We start from the raw sequence: 25,025 nt of genomic DNA on the forward strand, positions 1-25,025 counted from the left end.
GTCATTTGTGTGTATTATCAGTTAAAATGGAGCTATACAGGATGGACCAACACATCTAGATTTTGAAAGTGCATTTAAAGTGCAATGAATGCTATGCAGAGACTGTTTGAAGACTTTGTGTAATTTTTGGTTAGCAAAATGTGCCTAAAATGTCAGTAATGATAAGAATGATAAGGAAATCTGAAGATACAGGATTGACAATGAAAATCAAATCACCTGGACATCCTTGTTCTCATTGATTGGTAGACTGTTGCTCTAGCCAGTAAGATCATCGCTAACAGTCCAGTGAAGCCAATTCACCACTGTTCTCAACAGTTAGCCATTTCAAGAAGCAGTTTGCACCAAATTTTAGTAAGTAGCTTTTATTTACACATCTTACCAGTTTACTTCCTCTTCAGATCATAAATCCTGTAAAGGAGACATTAAAATATCTTCATTGAAAATTAGTTAATTATGCATTAATATATATACAAATCCTTACATTTTTGTCAACTTGACCTGTTCGCTTACCCTACAGAGCTCAAAATTAGTCAGGGAAACTGCTAAAACTGTCTGGAAATCAGGGAAAGGAAATTTCACATTAAGAAACCTGTGGCAACCTGGAGTGGGCAGATGATATGTTTAGTAGTTTAATATGAAGGAATATTGTCATATTTTCATGTCAATGTAGAAGCAAAATCTGCTGTGTATGCAGAAGAGAGTGGCTGTGTTTTCAAGAATTAACAAAATATTCACTTGAGTAAGGGTAGTAAATGTTCTGCTTATAAAATATAACTGAAAGAACCTACATGAACTCACCAGTTTGTCGCACAGTTTCATGTTAGCTCACATTTGTTGGCTTCGTTATCAGTCACCTTTCAACCTAATCTAGATGTTGCACTCCATTGTAGGTAAGAGTGTTACTACAACTTTCATTTTGAGAGTGCTTCTCTTTGACACATTTGTTGAATCAACTTCAAAGAAGAGAATGTAGTGCTAGAAATATATATAGTCTTTCCTTTTCCTTTTCCTTTCCCTTTTCCTTTCCCTTTTCCTTTCCCTTTTCCTTTCCCTTTTCCTTTCCCTTTTCCTTTCCCTTTTCCTTTCCCTTTTCCTTTCCCTTTTCCTTTCCCTTTTCCTTTCCCTTTTCCTTTCCCTTTTCCTTTCCCTTTTCCTTTCCCTTTTCCTTTCCCTTTTCCTTTCCCTTTTCCTTTCCCTTTTCCTTTCCCTTTTCCTTTCCCTTTTCCTTTCCCTTTTCCTTTCCCTTTTCCTTTCCCTTTTCCTTTCCCTTTTCCTTTCCCTTTTCCTTTCCCTTTTCCTTTCCCTTTTCCTTTCCCTTTTCCTTTCCCTTTTCCTTTCCCTTTTCCTTTCCCTTTTCCTTTCCCTTTCCCTTTTCCTTTTCCTTTCCCTTTTCCTTTCCCTTTTCCTTTCCCTTTTCCTTTCCCTTTTCCTTTTCCTTTCCCTTTTCCTTTCCCTTTTCCTTTCCCTTTCCCTTTCCCTTTTCCTTTCCCTTTTCCTTGGCTACTGAAAGTGATGTGTTACTGACCTAAGAAAACAGGAGAAAGGCCACTATGACTGACTCCTGGTGCTGATCTAGACTTTTACACTTATTAGAATTTAAGCAGCTGCTTGTTGAAATTTTTATTATTTTGAATGTAACTCTACTGTACTGCTACTAACATTTACTATTTTTCTGTGTCAAACTAGAGATTTATTTTAATTCCAGATAAAATTGTACACAGTAAAAGTTACACTTGGAATGCATTTAAAATGATCGGAGGTCAAGGAAAAGCTACTCTAGTGACAGAAATGCAGATTTCTGAAGCACTGAAGAACTCATTCAGATCATTAGCTCACGCACCAGTGAGTATGCCATCGTGATATATGATGTGGCTATGTACTTAATTTGCTTGCTAATTAGTTTGGTTGGGCTGTCGAACTTGGCATTATGAGGGTGGGTGATGTGTATGACCAAGTATCTTAACTACTTTTTGCCTTAGGGCACAGTAATTTATTAATCTAAGACTGATGGTGGATACTGGCACTTACTAATGTCCCACATTGTTAGAGGAGACACCACTGGCAAAAACTAGATAAGTTTTATAATCAAATATCTGAAACCATTTGTTGTGATATAGTCCATTTTGTCCTAGAATAACCAACCATCTGTTTGTAGGTATTAAAAGAGGTGCTGAATGTGGTTACCTCTCACTCCTACATGTCAGCCCTTCATAATCACAAGCTCATGCAAACATAACTGGCAGCCCTTAGGTTTGGTGAGATGCATTTTACACACTCTTTTAATGTGAGCTTATTGTTGATGGTTATGGAATACAGCAATGTCTTTAGATGTAATTTGAAGGTTGTGTCAGTGCTATAATTGACACTATAAAAATACATAGAGAGACAACATCGAAACTCACAAGGATGTCCGAATCACGAAGTCTGAAGTTGTTAATATGCCCGACAAAATCTACCAAGTTGCAAATATGCTGTGTACATTTTCTGACGTAAGGCCTACCCCTATCCTTCAGGTATTTTGCAAGTGGGTACATTGGAGCACCAATGTTGACGATTCACTTGCAAAATACATGAAGTATATGCTTAGCCCTTATGTCAGTAAATGTACACATCGTATAAGCAACTCATTGGATTTTGTCAGGCATCTTAACTACTTCAGACTTCATGATTTGGACATCCTGGTGAGTTTCAATGTTGTCTCTCTCTTCACGAGGGTGCCTTTGCTGGAATCGTAGAAACTTATGGGTCAGAAATTTGACAGAGAGACGACCAACCTTTCTAGGCATATCCTGACGTCGACATGCTGTCTCTTTGATGGTGGATACTAAGAGCCATGGGGAGTCCACTTTCACCAGTCATCACCAGCTTGTTCATGGAACGTTTCGAGCAGGACGTCCTGGACTCAGCGCAGTGGTAACCTGCCTGTTTCTTCCTCTATGTTGACGACGACACTTTCATATTGTCACATGGTAGAACAAGCTGAATGGTATCCTCACACATCTCAATTCCATGCACCAGAACATGAAGCTTACTGTGGAAGCCTAATTGGATGGAGTGCTCCCTTTTATGGATGTCCTGGTTAAAAGAACACATGGCACATAGGACCCCTCTGTGTGTACCGTAAGAAGTCACACACAACCTTTACTTACATGCAAACAGCTGCCACAATCCAGCGCAGAGGAACAGCATCCTCAAAACATTGGTTCACAGGGCCTGTACCCTATCTGACAACGAGAGCCTTAACAAAGAACTTGAATTTCTGAGGTCAGTTTTCTGGAGAAAACAGCTACACAGGAGGAGGAAATTTGGCGAGCTCTATGTCCTACACTGACTGTACAACCAGAGGAAACTGAGCAGGATGGAGCATAGCATTTATTCTGTTGTGTGGCACTTTATTGGAAAAGATAGGTCAAATTCTTGAAAAACATAAAGTGAAGACTGTCTTCCAGCCACCAATTAAGACACAGGCACTGCTTGGTAATGCCAAGAATGATTTAGGACTATGGAAATCTGGAGTCTACCAGATACTCTGCGTATATGGCTTGACTTACATAAGTCAAACGGTGTGTACTATCAAAGATCGTTGCAAAGAGCATCAGCGGCACACCAGAATTCAGCAGTCTAACAAGTCAGTGCTTGCTGGACATTGCCTCTCAGAAGTACGCAGAATGAATTACGACCAAAGGTTCTGACACAGATGTCCAAATACAGGGACTGTGTCTTTAAAGAATCTATAGGGATTGGATTATGGGAACATGACGTTCATAGTCACGCCAACTCCCTGAAATCCAACTGCAAGCTGTTGTGTTCTGCATTTTCCTTCCTCAGTTCATCTTTTCCCTTTGTACCGTTTACATTTCTGTCATTTGGTGTCACCATGGCTGATTTCCTCCAGATTATTGGGCAACTCCCTCACCCCCTTTTTGCTACTTGGTGACTGTAATACGCACCATTCCCTTTAGGATGCTCCCAGAAACTGTCAGAGAGGTGCCATCTTGGCTGACCACCTGAATCAACTTGACCTCATCTACATCTACATCCATACATCCATACTCCGCAAGCCACCTGACGGTGTGTGGCGGAGGGTACCCTGAGTACCTCTATCGGTTCTCCCTTCTATTCCAGTCTCGTATTGTACGTGGAAAGAAGGATTGTCGGTATGCTTCTGTGTGGGCTCTAATCTCTCTGACTTTATCCTCATGGTCTCTTCGCGAGATATACGTAGGAGGGAGCAATATACTGCTTGACTCTTCAGTGAAGGTATGTTCTCGAAACTTTAACAAAAGCCCGTACTGAGCTACTGAGCGTCTCTCCTGCAGAGTCTTCCACTGGAGTTTATCTATCATCTCCGTAACGCTTTTGCAATTACTAAATGATCCTGTAACGAAGCGCGCTGCTCTCCGTTGGATCTTCTCTAACTCCTCTGTCAACCCTACCTGGTGCGGATCCCACACTGCTGAGCAGTATTCAAGCATTGGGCGAACAAGCGTACTGTAACCTACTTCCTTTGTTGTTGGATTGCATTTCCTTAGGATTCTTCCAATGAATCTCAGTCTGGCTTCTGCTTTACCGACGATCAACTTTATATGATCATTCCATTTTAAATCACTCCTAATGCGTACTCCCAGATAATTTATGGAATTAACTGCTTCCAGTTGCTGACCTGCTACACTGTAGCTAACTGATAAGGGATCCTTCTTTCTATGTATTCACAGCACATTACATTTGTCTACATTGAGATTCAATTGCCATTCCGTGCACCATGCGTCAATTCGCTGCAGATCCTCCTGCATTTCAGTACAATTTTCCATTGTTACAACCTCTCGATACACCACAGCATCATCTGCAAAAAGCCTCAGTGAACTTCGGATGTCATCCACCAGGTCATTCATGTATATTGTGAATAGCAACGGTCCTATGACACTCCCCTGTGGCACACCTGAAATCACTCTTACTTCGGAAGACTTCTCTCCATTGAGAATGACATGCTGCGTTCTGTTATCTAGGAACTTCTCAATCCAACCACACAATTGGTCTGATAGTCCGTATGCTCTTACTTTGTTCATTAAACGACTGTGGGGAACTGTGTCAAACGCCTTGCGGAAGTCAAGAAACACGGCATCTACCTGTGAACCCGTGTCTAAGGCCCTCTGAGTCTCGTGGACGAATAGCGCGAGCTGGGTTTCACACAACCGTCTTTTTCGAAACCCATGCTGATTCCTACAGAGTAGATTTCTAGTCTCCAGAAAAGACATTATACTCGAACATAATGTGTGTTCCAAAATTCTACAACTGATCGACGTTAGAGATATAGGTCTATAGTTCTGCACATCTGTTCGACGTCCCTTCTTGAAAACGGGGATGACCTGTGCCCTTTTCCAATCCTTTTGAACGCTTCCCTCTTCTAGAGACCTACGGTACACCGCTGCAAGAAGGGGGGCAAGTTCCTTCATGTACTCTGTGTAAAATCGAACTGGTATCCCATCAGTACCAGCGGCCTTTCCTCTTTTGAGCGATTTTAATTGTTTCTCTATCCCTCTGTCGTCTACTTCGATATCTACCATTTTGTCAACTGTGCGACAATCTAGAGAAGGAAGCACAGTGCAGTCTTCCTCTGTGAAACAGCTTTGGAAGAAGACATTTAATATTTCGGCCTTTAGTCTGTCATCCTCTGTTTCAGTACTATTTTGGTCACAGAGTGTCTGGACATTTTGTTTTGATCCACCTACCGCTTTGACATAGGACCAAAATTTCTTAGGATTTTCTGCCAAGTCAGTACATAGAGCTTTACTTTCGAATTCATTGAAAGCCTCTCGCATAGCCCTCCTCACACTACATTTGTTTGTCTGCAAGGCTTTGGCTATGTTTATGTTTGCTGTGAAGTTCCCTTTGCTTTCGCAGCAGTTTTCTAACTCGGTTGTTGTACCACGGTGGCTCTTTCCCATCTCTTACGATCTTGCTTGGCACATACTCATCTAACGCATATTGTACCATGGTTTTGAACTTTGTCCACTGATCCTCAACACTATCTGCACTTGAGACAAAACTTTTGTGTTGAGCCATCAGGTACTCTGTAATCTGCTTTTTGTCACTTTTGCTAAACAGAAAAATCTTCCTACCTTCTTTAATATTTCTATTTACAGCTGAAATCATCGAGGCAGTAACCGCTTTATGATCGCTGATTCCCTGTTCTGCATTAACTGATTCAAATAGTTCGGGTCTGTTTGTCACCAGAAGGTCTAATATGTTATCGCCACGAGTCGGTTTTCTGTTTAACTGCTCAAGGTAGTTTTCAGATAAAGCACTTCAAAATATTTCACTGGATTCTTTGTCCCTGCCACCCGTTATGAACATTTGAGTCTCCCAGTCTATATCCGGCAAATTAAAATCTCCACCCAGAACTATAACATGGTGGGGAAATCTACTCGAAATATTTTCCAAATTATTCTTCAGGTGCTGAGCCACAACAGCTGCTGAGCCCGGGGGCCTGTAGAGACATCCAATTACCATGTCTGAGCCTGCTTTAACCGTGACCTTCACCCAAATCATTTCACAATTCCAATCTCCGTCAATTTCCTTCGATACTATTGCACTTCTTATCGCTATAAACACGCCTCCCCCCTTCATTGTCCAGTCTATCTCTGCGGTATACATTCCAATCTGAGTTTAGGATTTCATTACTGTTTACGTCCGGTTTCAGCCAACTTTCTGTTCCTAGTACTATATGGGCGTTGTGACCGTTTATTAATGAGAGCAGTTCTGGAACCTTTCTATAGACGCTCCTGCAGTTTACTATTAGCACATTAATATTGTTATTCCTTGTTGCATTTTGCCTACTCCTGCCTTGCCGCGTCTCAGGAGGCGTCTTGTCGGGCCTAGGGAGGGAATTCTCTAACCTAAAAAAACCCCATGTGCACTCCACACATACTCCGCTACCCTTGTAGCCGCTTCCGGCGTGTAGTGCACGCCTGACCTATTCAGGGGGACCCTACATTTCTCCACCCGATAGCGGAGGTCGAGAAATTTGCACCCCAGCTCTCCGCAGAATCGTCTGAGCCTCTGGTTTAAGCCTTCCACTCGGCTCCAAACCAGAGGACCACGATCGGTTCTGGGAACGATACTACAAATAGTTAGCTCTGATTCCACCCCGCGAGCGAGGCTTTCCGCCTTCACCAACTCCGCCAACGGCCTGTACGAACTGAGGATGACCTCAGAACCCAGACGGCAGGAGTCATTGGTGCTGACATGAGCAACAATTTGCAGTCGGGTGCACCCAGTGCTCTCTATCGCCGCTGGCAGGGCCTCCTCCACATCTTGGATGAGACCCCCCCGGCAAGCAGACAGAGTGAACACTGGCCTTCTTCCCTGACCTTTCCGCTATTTCCCTAAGGGGCTCCATCACCCGCCTAACGTTGGAGCTCCCAATAACTAATAAACCACTCCCCCCCCGTGTGCCTGCTCGGACCTTGCTGAAGGAGCGGCCACATGTCCACTCACAGGCAGAGCGGGCGATGCCACACGGCCAGCCTCCACATTGACCCTCCGCCTCGTGCGCTGCGAACGCCGCTGAACCCGCCACTCCCCTTGGGACCACCCACATTCCTTTCAGACTCCATGCACACCTGTTCCCATTTGGACCTCTCATTTTGCACTGCCCAGCTTGCAGATCGTCTTGAGTGATCCTTTCTCTCTGACATGTACTTGAGTGACCTTTTCCTGTGTGCTCTCTGCTACTGACGTCTGCCCCACCTACGTCTGAACCCAAATGGCAGCTTTCTAAGGCCAGCCAGAGGCTTTACTCCTTTTCAACCACCTTCGATGAATGACTTTTCCCCAGTTGTGCCAACTAGGTATAATACCTTACAAACATTATCCTTACTGTCCCAGAACATTCCATTCCCTGCACTTCATCCTTACCATGCCGTGTTCCAGTCCCTTGGTGGACCGAGGATGCCATGACACAATTCTGCCATGTAGATGTGCCCCCGTCTTTTGAACAGTCTTCCTATAATGGCAAAATGCATTTGTCATAAACAGTTGTGTGTGCAGTGTCGTGGCATTCTTAGGAATAGCAAAAAATCAAGCAGGATTTCATTCACTGGTACTTTTAACAGTTCCACTCCCTCTTCCATCTTGTGGGCCATCCTCCAATGGCTCTCTGGGACCGAGGTCCATTCTGCAGTTTCTGGCCTGACTGTAGCAGATGTCATAGTGGACACATTGCTATTTCACACCTTGGGCCACTGTCTTGTAGAGACCTTGAGCTGTACCCACCATTACCCTGCCTTCCTCCATCAAAAACAAATGGAGTGGGTCTGAGCAATGGCCTTCTCTCCTAAGAATCGTGAGTGCTGCTATGAGGGAGCTAGATCATGCTCTCACTTAATCCTGATCCTCTGCCCCAGGGCCAGACTATGTTCACATTCAGATGTTGCTTCTGCTTCAAACATACAATCATCTGGGCAGAGGGCATGTTTTCCAGACGCTGGCATGAAGCCACTGTCATACTCATACCCAAGCCCTGTAAGAACAAACACCTTTCTTCTAGCTACTGCCATTTCCCACTAGCTGTGTTTGAAAAGTGATGGAATGTATAATACATGCCCAGCTGATATGATGGCTCGAGTCTCACAATTTACTAACCACTGCATAGTGTGGATTCCAACCACGCCATTCTGCAGTTGGCCATCTCGTCATTTCATCGACCCACTTCATGAAGTTTCTGAGGCAATACAAGGCTGTGGCCATGTTTTTCAATTTCTGCTGGAGGACTAGTATCCTACATTTTCTCTACACATGGGGCTTCCTAGGTCATATGCCCCATTCCCATCAGGAATTTTTAAAAGGCAGAGTTGTCAAGGTAAGTGTGGGTTCTACCTTTTTCGATACATTTATCCAGGAGAATGGTGTGCCTCAGGGTTTCGTCCTGAGTGTTGTCATCTTTGCTATTGTCATTAACTCTATAATGGCCTGTCTCCCACCGGACATCTCTGGCTCCCTTTCCATTTACAAGTTTGCCATCTATTGCTCTTCTCCATTGATCTGTCTCCTTAAGCAACATCTAATGTGTTGTCTCTATTGCTTTTACTCGTGGAGCATTGACAATGGCTGTTGCTTTTCCATTGGCAAAACCATTTGTATGAATCTCTAGCAAAGCAATTGGTTTCTTCCACTGTCTTTACATTTTGGCCCTGTTGCTCTTCTGTCCACTGAAACTATGATACTCCTGGGGCTCATGCTTGATAGGAAACTTTATTGGTCTTCCTACATGCCTCACCTGGCTGTCTACTGCACTCAGTCCCTCAATGCTCTACGTTTGCTCAGTGGTACTTCCTGGGGAGCGGATCAGACCTCGCTCCGCCATTTTTACCAGTCTCTTGTCTGTTGGAAAATAGACTATGGGTGTTTCATTTATGCATCACACGTCCATCCATCTTACGCCGTTTAAATACAATCTACCACTGGAATCAGTTTAGCCTCTGGCGCCTTTTACACTAGCCCAGTTGAAGTTGCCTGTGCAGAAGCTGCCGAACTACAGTTGTTTTACCACTGTAATTTTTTCCCCCTCAGCCAATATGCATGCCGTTTGTCAGCCATGCCTGTCCACCCATCCTTTGCCACCTCCTTTGATTGCCAGTATCAGGTGTATCCCTCTTCTGTAATTCTTGAGGTGCACTTTCAGCTATTGCTCCAGCAGATTAACTTCACGCTACCTGCCACTTCACCAGTGGGTGCGAACCCACCACCACCTTGGCTTCGTGCAGTGGCCCATATTCACCTTGGCCTTCATTCACTTCATAAAGACACTACTTCAGACTTGCTCTATCACCGTAAGTTTCTCAACCTTCGCACGGAACTTCATGATTGTACCTTTGTGTACACTGATGGCTCTTGGACTGATCGTGTTGTCAGGTGTGCCTTCATCACTGGCACCGATGTTTTTCAGTATCAGATTCCAAAACACTGCTCAGTATTTACAATGGAGCTCTTCGCTCTGTATCGGGTCACGCGGTACATCTGGCAAAACGGACTTTCCAATTGTCATCTACTCAGATTACGTGTGCCCTTCAGAGCTTGTGTGTGCTGTACACTGTCCATGCCTTAGTGCAACGGGTCCAGGAAAGCTTTCACTTGCTCACTCTTGATTGAACCACTGTGATGTACATCTGGGTCCCTGGTCACATTGGTCTGTTGATAAACAAGGCCGCTGATTTTGCTGCCAAGGCTACAGTCCTCGTACATCAGCCTGCTTGTTCATCCATTCCTTTCGATCATCTCCATGGTGCCATTTGTTAAGGCAGTGGTGTCACTTTGGAATCACCAATTGTCTTCCCTCCAGGGAATTCAGTCTCTCCCAGCAGCTTGGACAACCTCCTCTTGACCTTCTCTCCATGAGGAGATCATTTTAGCTAGGTTACATATTGGGCAGTGTCTTTTTAGCCATCGCCATTTAAGAGGTGATCCCCCCACTACGTAGTGCTAATTGTCATCAACCTTTGACAGTTCGCCATTTCCTGGCAGAATGCCCTTTTTTCAACCACTTACATTCTAAGTTATGGTTGCCGTCTGAGTTATCGGCCATTTCAGTGAACGACACGTAGGCTGTCGACCGCGTTTTACTTGTTATCGGCTGTAGCAGTGTGGGGAAGGATATTTAATCTTTAGTTCTGGATCTTTGTTGTTCTTTTGGTGTATTTTAATGCCCTTTCTCCAAGAGAAAGGTGATGTTTTTACCTGTCTTTCATTCCGTCAATTGGGATTAATGTATAGTCGCGTTTAACTCCTTTTTCATCTTCATGTTCTACAGTTCTGACATGAGCACATATGACCTTAGTTGTTTCTGCAATCTAGTGCCACTCAGTGGCCAAGTTGTATCCCTGAATGGCACTGCTACCGTAATGATTCGGTTTCACATGGTCTGTTGGATAAGATACTTGACTCCATACCTGTGTATGACATGTTTTCCTACCTTGGTAAGTTTCCACAGTGTACTTTATTTCCTGTTCATTCTGCTGTGATGCACTGTGTTGAACCTCTGCCCATTCACATTTTTTGAGATTAATCTGATCTTGTATAAGCTGAAATAAGTCATTAAAGAAAGTAGTCACCACACGATCTGTGACTGCCATGTATTTTTTATAGCATCCGTTGTAGCAGTGATACAACCATCAAATCCAATAAAAATGGGTGCATACCCCTTAAGTGACTTCACATCACACCTTTTGTCTTTAAATGTCCCCATAATCAGAAATCTGAGTTATATGTGGGTGAGACTAGGATTGAAACACAGATATATCTCTGATACAAGCAGTGCACCACCAATTGTATCATTTGACAGTGTCACAGGCCAGCTCAATTTCTTGTAGGAATACATTCCACCACGACTTAAAAAAAAAATCTGTCAGCCATTTTTGGTAGAAATGCAATTATCAAGAGGCAACTAAGAACAAATATGTAAATGTGGAGAATATATAGGAGCAGACAAGTATAACAGTGGGAAAGACAAAATAAAGAACCCTCTGTCATCAAAAAGAAAAATAATCTTTCTTCTAAAGCTTAGATAGAGTGCACAAGCATGTGTCTACCATACGGCTGCTGATGCCTATATTATCTTGTAAAACAAGTGACACATATCTAGATTTCTTGGGCAATTTACATTGCAGAATTGGGTGAGTATATAAGGGTACCATGATGGGAAGTAGCTTTCAAAGCAAAATTAACCATGATGGGAATTAGCTTTCAAACCAAAATTAATCTTCAATTTAGTATTTGGCATGAAGTGTGTAAAGTGGACAACTTATGAAATAAGGAATGTACAGAGTCAATCATGAGACAAATACTGAGAACTGCATAGAACAAACTGGATGCTTGCTCAGTGCTAAGTTTAAAAAACGTGGCAGAAGAACATGGAATGAAAACTCAAAAGGTGGTGACACATGTGCTTCAATCTGGGAATGTTTTAGGGAATTACTGCATATAGCTAAAAACTGTAAGATAATGAACATTTTTCAGCAACTTGAAATCTACAGTTAGCTGCAACAGGATCATGTGTCATAGGACAGATTTGAAAAACTTTACTAATCTTTTATGTGAATAGGCAGTGTATCATGCTGACGCACAAGCAATTTAACGCATTCTTTTTATTTATGCAATTATACATTTTACTCATTGTTTCTAGTTAATATTTTATGCATTGTTTGGTGTACATTGGTAGAACTGATAAATTGTGATAGTAATGAAATTCACACTGTAGCTAGAATGGAACTTTCACTGTGCAGTGGAGTGTGCACTGATAAGAATCTTCCAGGCAGATTAAAACGGTGTCCTGGACTGGGACTCGGACTTCATAGCTTAACTTTCAGAAAAAAACCATAATTAGTCTTGATCCAGCATACAGTTTCAATCTGTCAGGAAGTTTCATATCAGTGCCCACTCTGCTGCAGAGTGAAAACTTTATTCTGGAAACATCCCTCAGGCTGTGACTAAGCTAGGCCTCTGCAATATCCTTTCTTCCAGGAGTGCTGGTCCTGCAAGTTTCCCAGGAGAACTTCCGTGAAGTTTGGAAGGTAGGAGAGGAGATACTGGTGGAAATGAAGCTGTGAGGACACGTCATGTCATGTTTCGGTACCTCAGTCGATATAGCACTTGCCCGCGAAAGGCAAAGGTCTCAAGTTAAAGTCTTGATCTGGCACAAAGTTTTAATTTCCAAGGAAGTTTTATGCCATCTCTCTCTCTCTCTCTCTCTCTCTCTCTCTCTCTCTCTCTCTCTCTCTCTCTCTCTCTCTATACCCTCTGTGCTCAGAGCACATATAATCTTGGAGATAGTCTTTGCCACTTCCATACTTTCCTGTGAACCATTAGATGTTGGTTAGCTGCATGCAGTGCATGTCTGTGTTTGCTAATGTTTACCCTGTGCAGTCAGCACCCAATCTTACTTTTTTTATCTGTTCCTGTAGTCTATGCACATGTGATTACCATACATACATTGGTCACTTTCATCTTAAATAATTGTGTGTGAAATGTCACTTGTTTTACAGACTGAAGTGTATGTGGGCAGCAGTATGTTACACACATTCTTTTGCACATTCTGTAAGTCTGAAATGTAAGATTATTCTTCCTGTGATTCTTTCCGTCTTTATGTATTTGTTCTTTGGAAATGTATTACTTAAAGATACCCTGCAAAACTAAATTAGCAAACTCAAAACTTCACCCTTTTTTTCATATCTGCAACAGTATATAGAACAGGACGAAGATGCAGATGATGTAAGATTGAGTGATAAGTATTACTTGGGATGTTATAGTAGCATAGCCAATCTTGAGGGTTGAGAGATGGCTTCAATGTAAGATGGCAGATGGTGGAGGGTTGAGGTGGAATAGGGGGCCACTGAAAGCCAAGAGACTCTGCTATTGAAAGTAACACTTTTTTATTCAGGCATTTGTGCTACATCGGTGCAGGGTACTGATCTACACCTCCATTCCACATGTAGAAAGTAGGGTGGCTGATAACAGCAAGCTGGCTGCAAATAGCGTGCTCACCTTTGCTGGCGCCTGCGGTCAGTGTGCAACATGTAACTCTGTTTTGAAAGTCGTGCCACAAACACGTTGCGTCAGCGAGACGTGAAGTTGCTCAGGAATCTTGATTTGGTAACCAGCTCTGTGATGAATGACTGCATCCCAGTGGCTGCTGGCTTGCAGCTCAGTGTCACACACCACAATGACGGAAGACTGCTCCCCTGGGCAGGAGTCCAGTTTGTTGCTAGTAAGCTTGGTATGATCTACTGCACTGTGGCACTAAGTCCAGAAAGTGGACTCAATGCAGAAAGCAGCTACTGCAGTGGAGACTGGAACTCATGATTGCTTGTGGTGGCTCTATGTGGTCTCCTTGTCTGGTGTAGCCCTCCCATGTTCTGGTAGAACTTCTTGGTTGCGAATGACAGTGCTACTGAAATGACAGCTATTTATTCAAGATAATAGCACAACTGTTACACAAATGCATTACTTCTAGTCACGGTCTTGGCAAAACTACTGGAACACCCTAGTGGAGGAATCCCCTTGCCTTTGTTCTGCATTATCATTAAACTGTTAGGCCAAGCTCACTTGGCAAAACCTGTCTCGCAAAAAGTGTAGGGCTCTTTAGCTATAAATGAAATGACCACATACTACAAGCAGCTGCTGCAGTATTCCACCTCATTTTTCCACAGACTTGCTCGTAAAATTGATGCAGCACTGCACTATACCATCCCCCTTCCCCAAAAAGTCAGCCTCCCCCCCCTCCCGAGTCTAATGTAAGACCAATCTGCTAGAGCATATAAAATTTGCAGCACAACTTTGTCATAAAGGCCATCTCTCACAGTGTAAGATGTCCTGTAAGCTAACTAGCCGGCTCACACGACACCCCCCCCTAGCAGGCTCAGTCGTCTGCTAGCCTGCTGTCCTGCAGGGAGTTAAGCACATTTTTCATGATAGCTCCAGTGCTATTTTCCTTGTAAGGTTCCCTGAATGCTAACTGCTCTGGTCAATCCGGAGTCTCATTTGGTGTCTGACATCACAGCCTGGAAGGTGGGAACTCTGAGAATGCTAATAGTTAACCCTTGAGACAAAACAGAATGTCACGTGTCAACTGGCTGATCTGCAAACTTTCTCAATTTTAAAACAACTGTTCGGTAAAAAAAAAGACTCTATAGCTTCACTCATTAGCCTCCCAATGAACAGCTTATCATATCATTAATGATGGTAGATATTGTTATATTTAGAGCTTACGTAAACTACTGCAACAAAATCTTAAAATTTGTATTGGAAAATAAGAAATGCTATGAATTTGTATTTGATGCATGTTAAATTATATGTCACTGCATATGAAATTTAGCTAACATATTGAATTTGAAGGATATCAGTATGCATCATCAATCTGGAGAAAATGGGTTGTATGCAAATAGCTCCATCTTGAAGTTGCAAGCCAGCAAAAAATGCTAGAATGAAATGTTCAAAACACTCCTCATGTTTCTTAAAGGGTTTGAGATTTTGGCAAATGATAGCATGCAAAGAGGAGAGTATTTTGCCATATGGTTAATATGCAAATCTTCCACCTTTACTGTGATGTTGAAGCAACTACAGATTTTTTTCCTGTGAAATGTAATTTTTAAGGGCTATTGATGAGTGGTGAAATTAGACTTCTTGTGGGTTTTGTAACAATATAAGTGAAGTGGTTACACATTTATTTTTACACAGAGAATGGGTTTTTCATAAACTATTGACCTGTCTTGCCCTCAATTGCTGTTTTAATTACACTGTGTCAGGACTGCTGCAAATTCAGCTGTGTTAGAATGTTTGTGAGCTGAATATTTGTAAACTCTCCTTTGTTTTGGCAAAAGTGATAAATTTTGACATAGCAACAAAATAAGTTCCAAATTATTCACAATGCCCTTCTGATTGTGTGTATGAAGGGGAAAATTAAGAACTGCAGAGAAAGTAAATTGCTGTTTCTGTTGAGATTTTGGTGGGATTATATAACCCAGTGTATTTTTAATAATGAGGCTTAAGATCTAAAACTGGCCACAGGATTTTATTTCTTTCTCTTAATTCTCTGGGAAATATGATAATGATAATGAGTAACTGCACATAGTTTACCGCCTTTCAGTTACTTTCCCTATACTGGTGTGGAGGATTGTACTGCTTTTTACCACAAACACATTTTAGTTCATAAAAGATATGATACCTTAACAGGTAGTACATGAGGTTTTCACATTAAAATGTTACCACATTACTCAAAAAATTGAGATACAAAAATAAAATCCTTTGCCATTTTTCAGTCCCAATTATTCATCATTAAAAATACATTGGGTTGTAGGATTTCGCCAAACTTTCAGCAGAAGTGGCAATTTATTTTCACTAACTTTTGTCCCCCCCTCTCCCCCCTTCTCTCTCTCCCCCCTTCTCTCTCTCCCCCCTTCTCTCTCTCCCCCCTTCTCTCTCTCCCCCCTTCTCTCTCTCCCCCCTTCTCTCTCTCCCCCCTTCTCTCTCTCCCCCCTTCTCTCTCTCCCCCCTTCTCTCTCTCCCCCCTTCTCTCTCTCCCCCCTTCTCTCTCTCCCCCCTTCTCTCTCTCCCCCCTTCTCTCTCTCCCCCCTTCTCTTTCTCCCCCCTTCTCTCTCTCCCCCCTTCTCTCTCTCCCCCCTTCTCTCTCTCCCCCTTCTCTCTCTCCCCCCTTCTCTCTCTCCCCCCTTCTCTCTCTCCCCCCTTCTCTCTCTCCCCCCCCTTCTCTCTCTCCCCCCCCTTCTCTCTCTCCCCCCCCTTCTCTCTCTCCCCCCCCTTCTCTCTCTCCCCCCCCTTCTCTCTCTCTCCCCCCTTCTCTCTCTCTCCCCCCTTCTCTCTCTCTCCCCCCTTCTCTCTCTCTCCCCCCTTCTCTCTCTCCCCCCTTCTCTCTCTCCCCCCTTCTCTCTCTCCCCCCTTCTCTCTCTCCCCCCTTCTCTCTCTCCCCCCTTCTCTCTCTCCCCCCTTCTCTCTCTCCCCCCTTCTCTCTCTCCCCCCTTCTCTCTCTCCCCCCTTCTCTCTCTCCCCCCTTCTCTCTCCCCCCCCTTCTCTCTCCCCCCCCTTCTCTCTCTCCCCCCCTTCTCTCTCTCTCCCCCCCTTCTCTCTCTCTCCCCCCCTTCTCTCTCTCTCCCCCCCCTTCTCTCTCTCTCCCCCCCCCTTCTCTCTCTCTCTCTCTCTCTCTGAGACATAAGTTGTGCTGTGATATGCTGTTTTTATATAGTTTACAAATATTCATATAACTAACATTCTAATGCAGCTGAAATAGACAGAATTCTGAGACAATGTGTTATTAAGCTAGCAGCTAAGGGCAAGACAGACCATTAGTTTACGAAAGAGGCCAATTCTCTGTATGAAAATGAACATGTAACTTAATTTAGATTGCTACAAAACTTGCAGCAAGTTTATAATCATATGACAAAACACTTTATTTGCCTGGTATAATTTGCCAAAATCTTGTTTAGGCATCTCAAATTGTTTATGAAATATGAGAAATGTTTTAAATATTTCATTCTGACATTTTACCTGTGCAGACATTCAAAATGGAGTGCTTAACATACAATCCATTTTTCTCGAGATTAGAGTTGCACAATGATATCCTTCATAGTTTAAAGAAAAATTCAATATGCTGGCTACCTTTTATACACAGGAAAGAATTCCTCACAGTAGTTTGTCTTATCTCTAAATATTGGTTAAACTATGATCATTAACAAAGTGATAGGCAGTTCATCATGAAGCTGCTGATTGAAGCTATAAAATAAGCAAATAGTTCCTTTAAAATAGTTAGAGAGAATTTCAGACTGGCTGCCTACGTTGTGCGCCTTGCCATTCACTAAGTCGAGCAAGGCTGATGGCTTCCTCACTGAATCTTACTTCATGTGAGAGGTTCAGGATGTGAAGTAGCAGTCACCCCTTCCTGCTAGCTGGCAGTCAAGCATCTAGCAAACATGTGGTAAACCTAACTCCGAGACAGGCTTAAGAGTGTCTCACAGTGTAACCCACAAGGTTCAGAGACAGCATTTAAGCTATAAATCTTACTAGACGTCTCTCATGCTACTAACTTGTTTATTCCTACCCTATTTAATATTCCATTACTACTTTCGTAACCCACATCGCATCGTGCCTTTATACTTCTACATCCTGCAGTTCTCATTAAAAATGCTGATGGCTCGTCCTGTGGCCTCATATCCTTCTAAACTTGAGGGAATATATTTCTCATAACTATTCATGCTAAAATACTCCTCATTCAATCACTCTCATGCTTTATGAATCCACAATACTGGAATCCGTACCACTTTCTGTTCCTTGACTTGTACTGTGAAACCTAGATTTTGCCAAATTACATGATTCTAGGTCAGTGGAATGTACCCTATAGGTTTTGATGAGTCAGTTTGCGAAGTATCAAAATATGTGACATAAATGGCTGTATGTTTTGAGTAGTGACTTAGCTTAGCTTTTTCGCACTGTCAAGTCATTGTAATATGTGATATAAATTTCAGCTTGATATGTCTGCCTGTTCTCTAGCAAAAAGAGATCCATACAGGCAGACAACAAATTGATTCTACTTGGGTTCTGTTTTTATAAACTGAGGAATCGGACACAAAACATCATTCATCAGTGTCAGCACAAAATGCTTACCTTCTACAGACCAGTCAAATGGCCTCAACACATCCACAGCAATCATTCTGTACAGCACTGACACTTGGCAGTCTCTGTATTAGTATTTGTTTATAACTCAAGCCCACATGCTGTGCATATTGCATACAATTTCTCTCGTACTGCTCCACATATCCCTGTCTTCTGTTCCGCCAACATCTCTCAACCACCATTTGGTTCATTGCTCTTCGGACTCTATGACCAGACATACGATCATGTGCCTCTCAGGATTTCCTTCAACTTCCTGGCACTGGTACCTGTGACCCTGACCTAATTACCTTACACAACACTCTCACATGCTGAAATGTGGTTGTTTTTTGTATATCTTGCAGTCACTGTCAGCATTTTGTGCTACTTTCCATTGAGGCCATGACCCAGTACTTACGCTATTGCTGCCTTTCTGTCCAAAGCATCTACTTTTCTGCATTTCTTCCCTGGCATGTACACCAGTTAATAGTTAACCTGAGTGAATCTTAACACCCATCTTACTAGTCTGCTGGTCAGGTCTTTTAACCCTAATAACCATTTCCGTGTACCTGGTTGATCATCACTTTAAATTCCTTCCCACAAAGATAACACTAAAAATATGTGACTCCATGTGTATCGTACTCTGTGGTAGAATAGTCTTTTTTTCGGCTCTGTTTCTTTCTTGAGTCACAACACATCCCAAACTATGTTTAGATATCCCAAGATCAACTCCTGAAAATCCAGAAACATTAAAACTAGATGTTTAAACTTCTAACTCTTCAAACATGCCCTGAAACTCCTCTCTGCCTGAATTTTATGGGCCTTTCTTCATCAGCTGTGCGAGGAGTCTCCTGTAATACACTACTGGCCGTTAAAATTGCTACACCACAAAGATGACGTGCTACAGACGCAAAATTTAACCGACAGGAAGAAGATGCTGTGATACGCATATAGCTTTTCAGAGCATTCACACAAGGTTGGCGCCGGTGGCGACACCTACAACGTGCTGACATGAGGAAAGTTTCCAACCGATTTCTCATACACAAACAGCAGTTGACCGGCATTGCCTGGTGGAACGTTGTTGTGATGCCTTGTGTAAGGAGGAGAAATGTGTACCATCACATTTCCGACTTTTAGAAAGGTCTGATTGTAGCCTATCGTGATTGCGGTTTATCGTATCGCAACATTGCTGCTCCCGTTGGTCTAGATCCAATGACAGTTAGCAGAAAATGGAATCGGTGGGTTCAGGAGGGTAATACAGAACGCCATGCTGGATCCCAATGGCCTCGTATCACTAGCAGTCGAGATGACAGGCATTTTATCCACATGGCTGCAATGCATCATGCGACATTTGCAAGACGACAACCATCTGCATGAATAGTTCGACGATGTTCGCAGCAGCATGGACTATCAGCTTGGAGACCACGGCTGCGGTTACCCTTGACGCTGCATCACAGACAGGAGCTCCTGCGATGGTCTACTCAAGGACGAACCTGGGTGCACAAATGGCAAAACGTCTTTTTTTTTTTTTTTTTTTTCCCCCCCGGATGAATCCAGGTTCTGTTTACAGCATCATGATGGTCGCATCCATGTTTGGCGACATCGCGGTTTACGCACATTGGAAGCGTGTATTCGTCATCGCCATACTGGCGTATCACCCGGCATGATGGTATGGGGTGCCATTGGTTACACTTTCGGTCACCTCTTGTTCGCATTGACGGCACTTTGAACAGTGGACTTTACATTTAAGATGTGGTACGACCCTTGGCTCTACCCTTCATTCGATCCCCGCGAAACCCTACATTTCAGCAGGATAATGCACGACCGCATGTTGCAGGTCCTGTACGGGCCTTTCTGGATACAGAAAATGTTAGACTGCTGACCTGGTCAGCATATTCTTCAGATCTCTCACCAATTCAAAACGTCTGGTCAATGGTGGCCGAGCAACTGGCTCGTCACAATACGCCAGTCAATACTCTTGATGAACTGTGGTATCGTGTTGAAGCTGCATGGGCAGCTGTACCTGTACACACCATCCAAGCTCCGTTTGACTCAATGCCCAGGTGTATCAAGGCCGTTATTACGGCCAGAGGGGGTTGTTCTGGGTACTGATTTCTCAGGATCTATGCACCCAAATTGTGTGAATATGTAATCACATGTCAGTTCTAGTATAATATATTTGTCCAATGAATACCCGTTTATCATTTGCATTTCTTCTTGGAGTAGCAATTTTAATGGCCAGTAGTGTAGTTAATATCAAAAATTATGATAGCTCTTCACTAGTCGAGAAATGGGAAATCTTGCACTGTTCATACCACTCTTGGCTCCATTCTTTCTCCATCTTTGCTGATCAAATGCCCCAAGCAGCCTACTTCCTCCAAAACAAAATGACACTTTTCTGTAATGAATGCCAGGTGTGCAACGTGCTACCTCTTAAATACACTATGTGAGCAAAAGTATCCGTACAACCCCCAAAAACATATTAGTTGCATTGTGCTGCCACCTACTGCCAGGTACTTCGTATCAACGACCTCATTAGTCATTAGACATCGTGAGAGAGCAGAATGGGCTTCTGCGGAACTCACGGACTTCGAATGGGGTCAGGTGATTGGGTGTCAGTTGTTTCATACATCTGTACACGAGATTTCACACTCCTAAACATCCCTAGGTCCACTGTTTCCGATATGATAGTGAAGTGGAAACATGAAGGGACATGTACAGCATAAGTGTACAGGCTGACCTCATCTGTTGACTGACAGACCACAGTCAGTTGAAGAGGGTCATAGTGTGTAATAGGCAGACATCTATTGAGACCATCATATAGGAATTCCAAACTGCATCAGGATCCACTGCAAGTACTGTGACAGGTGGGAGGTGAGGAAATTTGAATTTCATGGTCAAGTGGCTACTCATAAGCCACACGCCAAGCTGGTAAATGCCAAACGATGCACCGCTTGGTGCAAGGAGCATAAACATTGGATGATTGAACAGTGAAAAAACTTTCTGTGGAGTGACGAATCACGGTACATAAGGTGGTGATATGATGGCAGGGTGTGGGTATGGGGAATGTCCAGTGATCATTATCTGCCAGCGTGTGTAGAGCCAACAGTAAAATTCGGAGGCAGTGGTGTTATGGTGTGGTTGTGTTTTTCATGCAAGGGGCTTACACCACTTGTTGTTTTGTGTGGCACTATCAGAGCACAGGCCTTCATTAATGTTTTAAGCACCTTCTTAATTCCCACTGTTGAAGAGTAATTTGGGGATGGTGATTGCATCTTTCTGCCCAATCATGAACCTGTTCGTAATGCACAGCCTGTGGTGGAGTGGTTACATGACAATAACATCCCTGTAATGGACTGGCCTGAATAGAGCCCTGACCTGAATCCTATAGAACACCTTTGGCTGTTGTGGAATGCCAACTGTGCCAGGCCTCACCATCATCAATACCTCTCCTCAGTGCTGCACTCTGCAAAGAATGGGCTGCCATTCCCCAAGAAATCTTCCAGCACCTGATTGAACGCATGCCTGCAAGAGTGGAAGCTGTCATCAAGACTAAAGGTGGGCCAACACCATATTGAATTCCAGCATTACCGATGGAGGGCACCATGAACTTGTAAGTAAATTTCAGCCAGGTGTCCGGATACTTTTCATCACAACTGTACCTCAATGTCTTTCGAGAACACAATTAAATCCTTCAGGTAGACTAGAAATCGAGGCTTCAGTCCACTAAGTACTCCAGCCAACAATCACTGATCCATTACAGGAGCATTTTTTAGCCCAGGCAGCCTCCTCCAATGCTGATAATGGCCTAGGGTACTGAAGAGAATGCTATGTTCAGTCGGTCCTCTGGAACCATCTCCAGCTGATTGTAGCAGCTTCTTAAATCCATGGTAGAGAAATAGTAATTCTGCCCCCAAGCTATTGATGATATGTGATGTTGGGTATGGTGTATGCACCTACCCATTGAAATAAGCATCTTACTATTGAGGTCAGGTAATCCTAGCAGAACCTGTACTTCGAACCACCTGCAGACTTTTTAGGCACGACCGAAATTCCTGTCCCGCATGAAGTATTGCTCTCTTCTATTATCCCATGAGCCAATTGCTGGTTGATAAACTCCTCCATAATCAGTTGTATATATTGAGGTATCTGATAAGGTTCCTGGTACAACAGTGCTTCAGGATGTTTAGTAACAGTCATTGCTCCCAATGGACTCTAAGGAAAAAGTCTTCAAACACAAACAATAACTCCTCCATCTGAACTCCATCTACTCCTTTTAGATGCTAAACATTCTTACACAACCTTGTGACAGCCTGTGGGTGCTCATTGTTTACACACCCTCTGTGTGCCAGTCCTCCCCCTTCTCCCCTCCTCCCCCCACCCAGGAGGCTCTCATCTCTTTTAAGTACATGCTTGGCCACCACAGCGCCCCTAGCCCTTCCAGCAGCAAATCTTTCCATGCTGCAGATATATCCCACCATTATTGACCTCCACCCGTCCCCATGCCTTTCTGTTGGGTAATCTTTGTGGTACCGACCAAGCTTGGATTCTCATTCATTCATTTCCGTGTCCGGTCAGCATTTCCAAAAAATAGCTTCGATAGCTTTGTCATTTCCTTTATAAACATCTTGTATTACGCAGGTGTTGTCCAGGAGGGGGCATACAAGTAGGTGGCTTGGATCTTCATCAGCCCCTCAGTCGCAAGAGGTGTCTGAGCTTGCTGGAAGGATTCCCCATTTCTTCAGGTTGGTCTTGCATTGGGGGATGCCCACTCTTAGGCCATTGAGGGACATCCATACAGGATATGGTAGGTTTGCGCCAGAAGCTAGTTCTTCTTTTGGTGGTATGTCTATGGTCAGTGAGCTCTTCCATGTCGCAAGACGAGTGGCATGGTGCTCCCTCCAGTGGCGCAGTCCTGGCAAGGTAATTCCTGTGGGATCTTGCTGCCTGATGACCATACAGTGGATGTTGGCGGTCATTCTCCTGCTTTGTTCTCTCATTGTCTGCAGCAATGGCTCTCCAGACATTGGGTGGGGCTGTTCCAACAACTGGATACAATATCTCCACTGGTGTTGGCTTCAAGCATCCTGAGATGACCCTTGCAGTATCATTGACTTCAATATCAACTTGCTTAGCATGAGCTGAAGTGTTCCACACAGGAGCAGCATACTCAGCGGCTGACACACACAGCGCAAGTGCAGAAGTCCTTAGGAGGTGTGGGTTGGCTCCGCAGCTGCTGCCAATCACCTTCTTAAGTATCCCATTGCGAGCAATTATTTTCTGTTTCATGTTTAGACATTGCTGACTGTACATTAGAGCCTTGTCCAGTGTGACACCTAGGTATACTGGTGTTGGGCCATGTTTCAGTTGCTCTCAATGTTATATGATATCCAGCTTTTGCTGCACTTCCCTGTTTCGTAAGTGGAAGACACTCACTTGAGTTTTGCTGGGATTGGGCTTCAGGTGATTGGCATCATAGTACTTGGAGAGTTGATCCATTGCTAGAGTGTTTTCCCCCTACTTCTTTAAGGCTTGGCCCCTGAACAGCTACTGCTGTATCATCGGCGTAGATGAAGAGCCTAGTACTTGCTGGGATTGACTGTTTGTGTAGATATTGTACAGTGCCAGAGGAAGCACACTGCCTTGGGGGAGACTCTTACCCTATAATGAATCTTGAATCTGTTGTGAAGGAAGGTGTCAATAAGGGATGTTAGTTGGTAGTCCTTAACAAGGTCATACACTTTCTTTAACAGTTTCCTATAATTCAGTGTCGTACTCTGCTGTCAGATCAACAAAAGTGACTCCAGTAATCTCACCACACTCTAAACTGTCCTCTGTGCTGGGTTAGGTTCAAGATCTGACTACAGCATGATTTGCCAGTACGAAAGTCTACTTGTTGTGCAATAAACTTCACTTCGAGGGTGGCTTGGATTCTCTTGTCACTACACACAACTTTCCATCCTTCGAAATATGATCCCCACTGGTGGGTTTAACGTACTATTCTGCTTCCTAATTTTACAGAAGTGTGGATCATGTGGGGGAAGGTCACTGAATCTAGTGTACATTCTACCTCTTCTTTCTGTATTTGCACCCTTCCTATCTGGCAAAACTATACACCCAAAACCCAACACCGTAGCCATCCCACGGTGAGGGGATCATAAAGAACCTGCATGGTGGCAGCCTCCTTACTACGCAGACATCACGCTATTAGTGCCTGCACTGGAAACTTTGTGTACAACAATGAGTATGTGCCTGTTTTGGCTGGGCACATGGACTGAGGGCAATGGTTGCACAGCCAGGTAGCTGTTTCTGTGGATGAGTGGTGCTCATGCGGAGAGCCCCTGTTCAGAGTTTGTGACACAAATGCAGATGACTCGCTAATGAAGCGGCTCGAACTTTCTTCAGATGGTGGCCACATGGCCCCAGCACTCTTTTACTGAAGGCAATGATTGCTACAAAGCAGGAGATATGACCACCACAGACCACCACAATGTTTCCTTGCCTGGCTTGCTGTGGGAGGAATGTAGGACTAAGAGACAAGGGGAGAAATACTTCCTCTTATACTTAGTTTGCTCTAGGACCCATGGGGATTCCTTTTTGTCTACAAAGCCATTGATGTTTGTTGATCAACTGGAGTACAGGTTTGGGGAAGTAGCAGCAATTTTGAGAATGAAAAGTGGTTGAGCTCTGATTAAAGTGTTATCCACTGCTCAGTTGCAGATACTGTTCGCCTGTGACAAGCTGGTTAACGTTCCTGCAACTATCCTCCCCCATAGTCTGAGTATGTTACCAGGCATCATCTGTTCTTGTTACCCCCCCGCTCCATGAAGAACATGGCCACGCAGACATGTAACCTCAAATTCAGCTCTGAGTTTGTG

At 43.6% G+C, this 25,025-nt stretch overlaps 1 protein-coding gene across 3 annotated transcripts in view; it reads left to right on the plus strand.

The window, feature by feature from the left end:
• The window catches only part of LOC126298858 (uncharacterized), a 182,147-nt gene that overhangs the window by 70,605 nt on the left and 86,517 nt on the right, over positions 1-25,025 (plus strand). The window contains exon 4 of one of the 3 annotated variants that reach the window (XM_049990365.1): positions 1,706-1,842. The exons of 1 other annotated variant lie outside the window; for it this stretch is intronic. In XM_049990365.1, coding sequence (XP_049846322.1) covers positions 1,706-1,842 — 137 coding nt within the window. Of the gene's footprint in view, positions 1-1,705; positions 1,843-12,516; positions 12,567-25,025 lie in introns of all 3 variants that reach the window. One more of the 3 variants, XM_049990366.1, reaches the window with a different exon arrangement.

The sequence above is a fragment of the Schistocerca gregaria genome, chromosome X, assembly GCF_023897955.1.
Source record: "Schistocerca gregaria isolate iqSchGreg1 chromosome X, iqSchGreg1.2, whole genome shotgun sequence".
Lineage (NCBI taxonomy): Eukaryota > Metazoa > Arthropoda > Insecta > Orthoptera > Acrididae > Schistocerca > Schistocerca gregaria.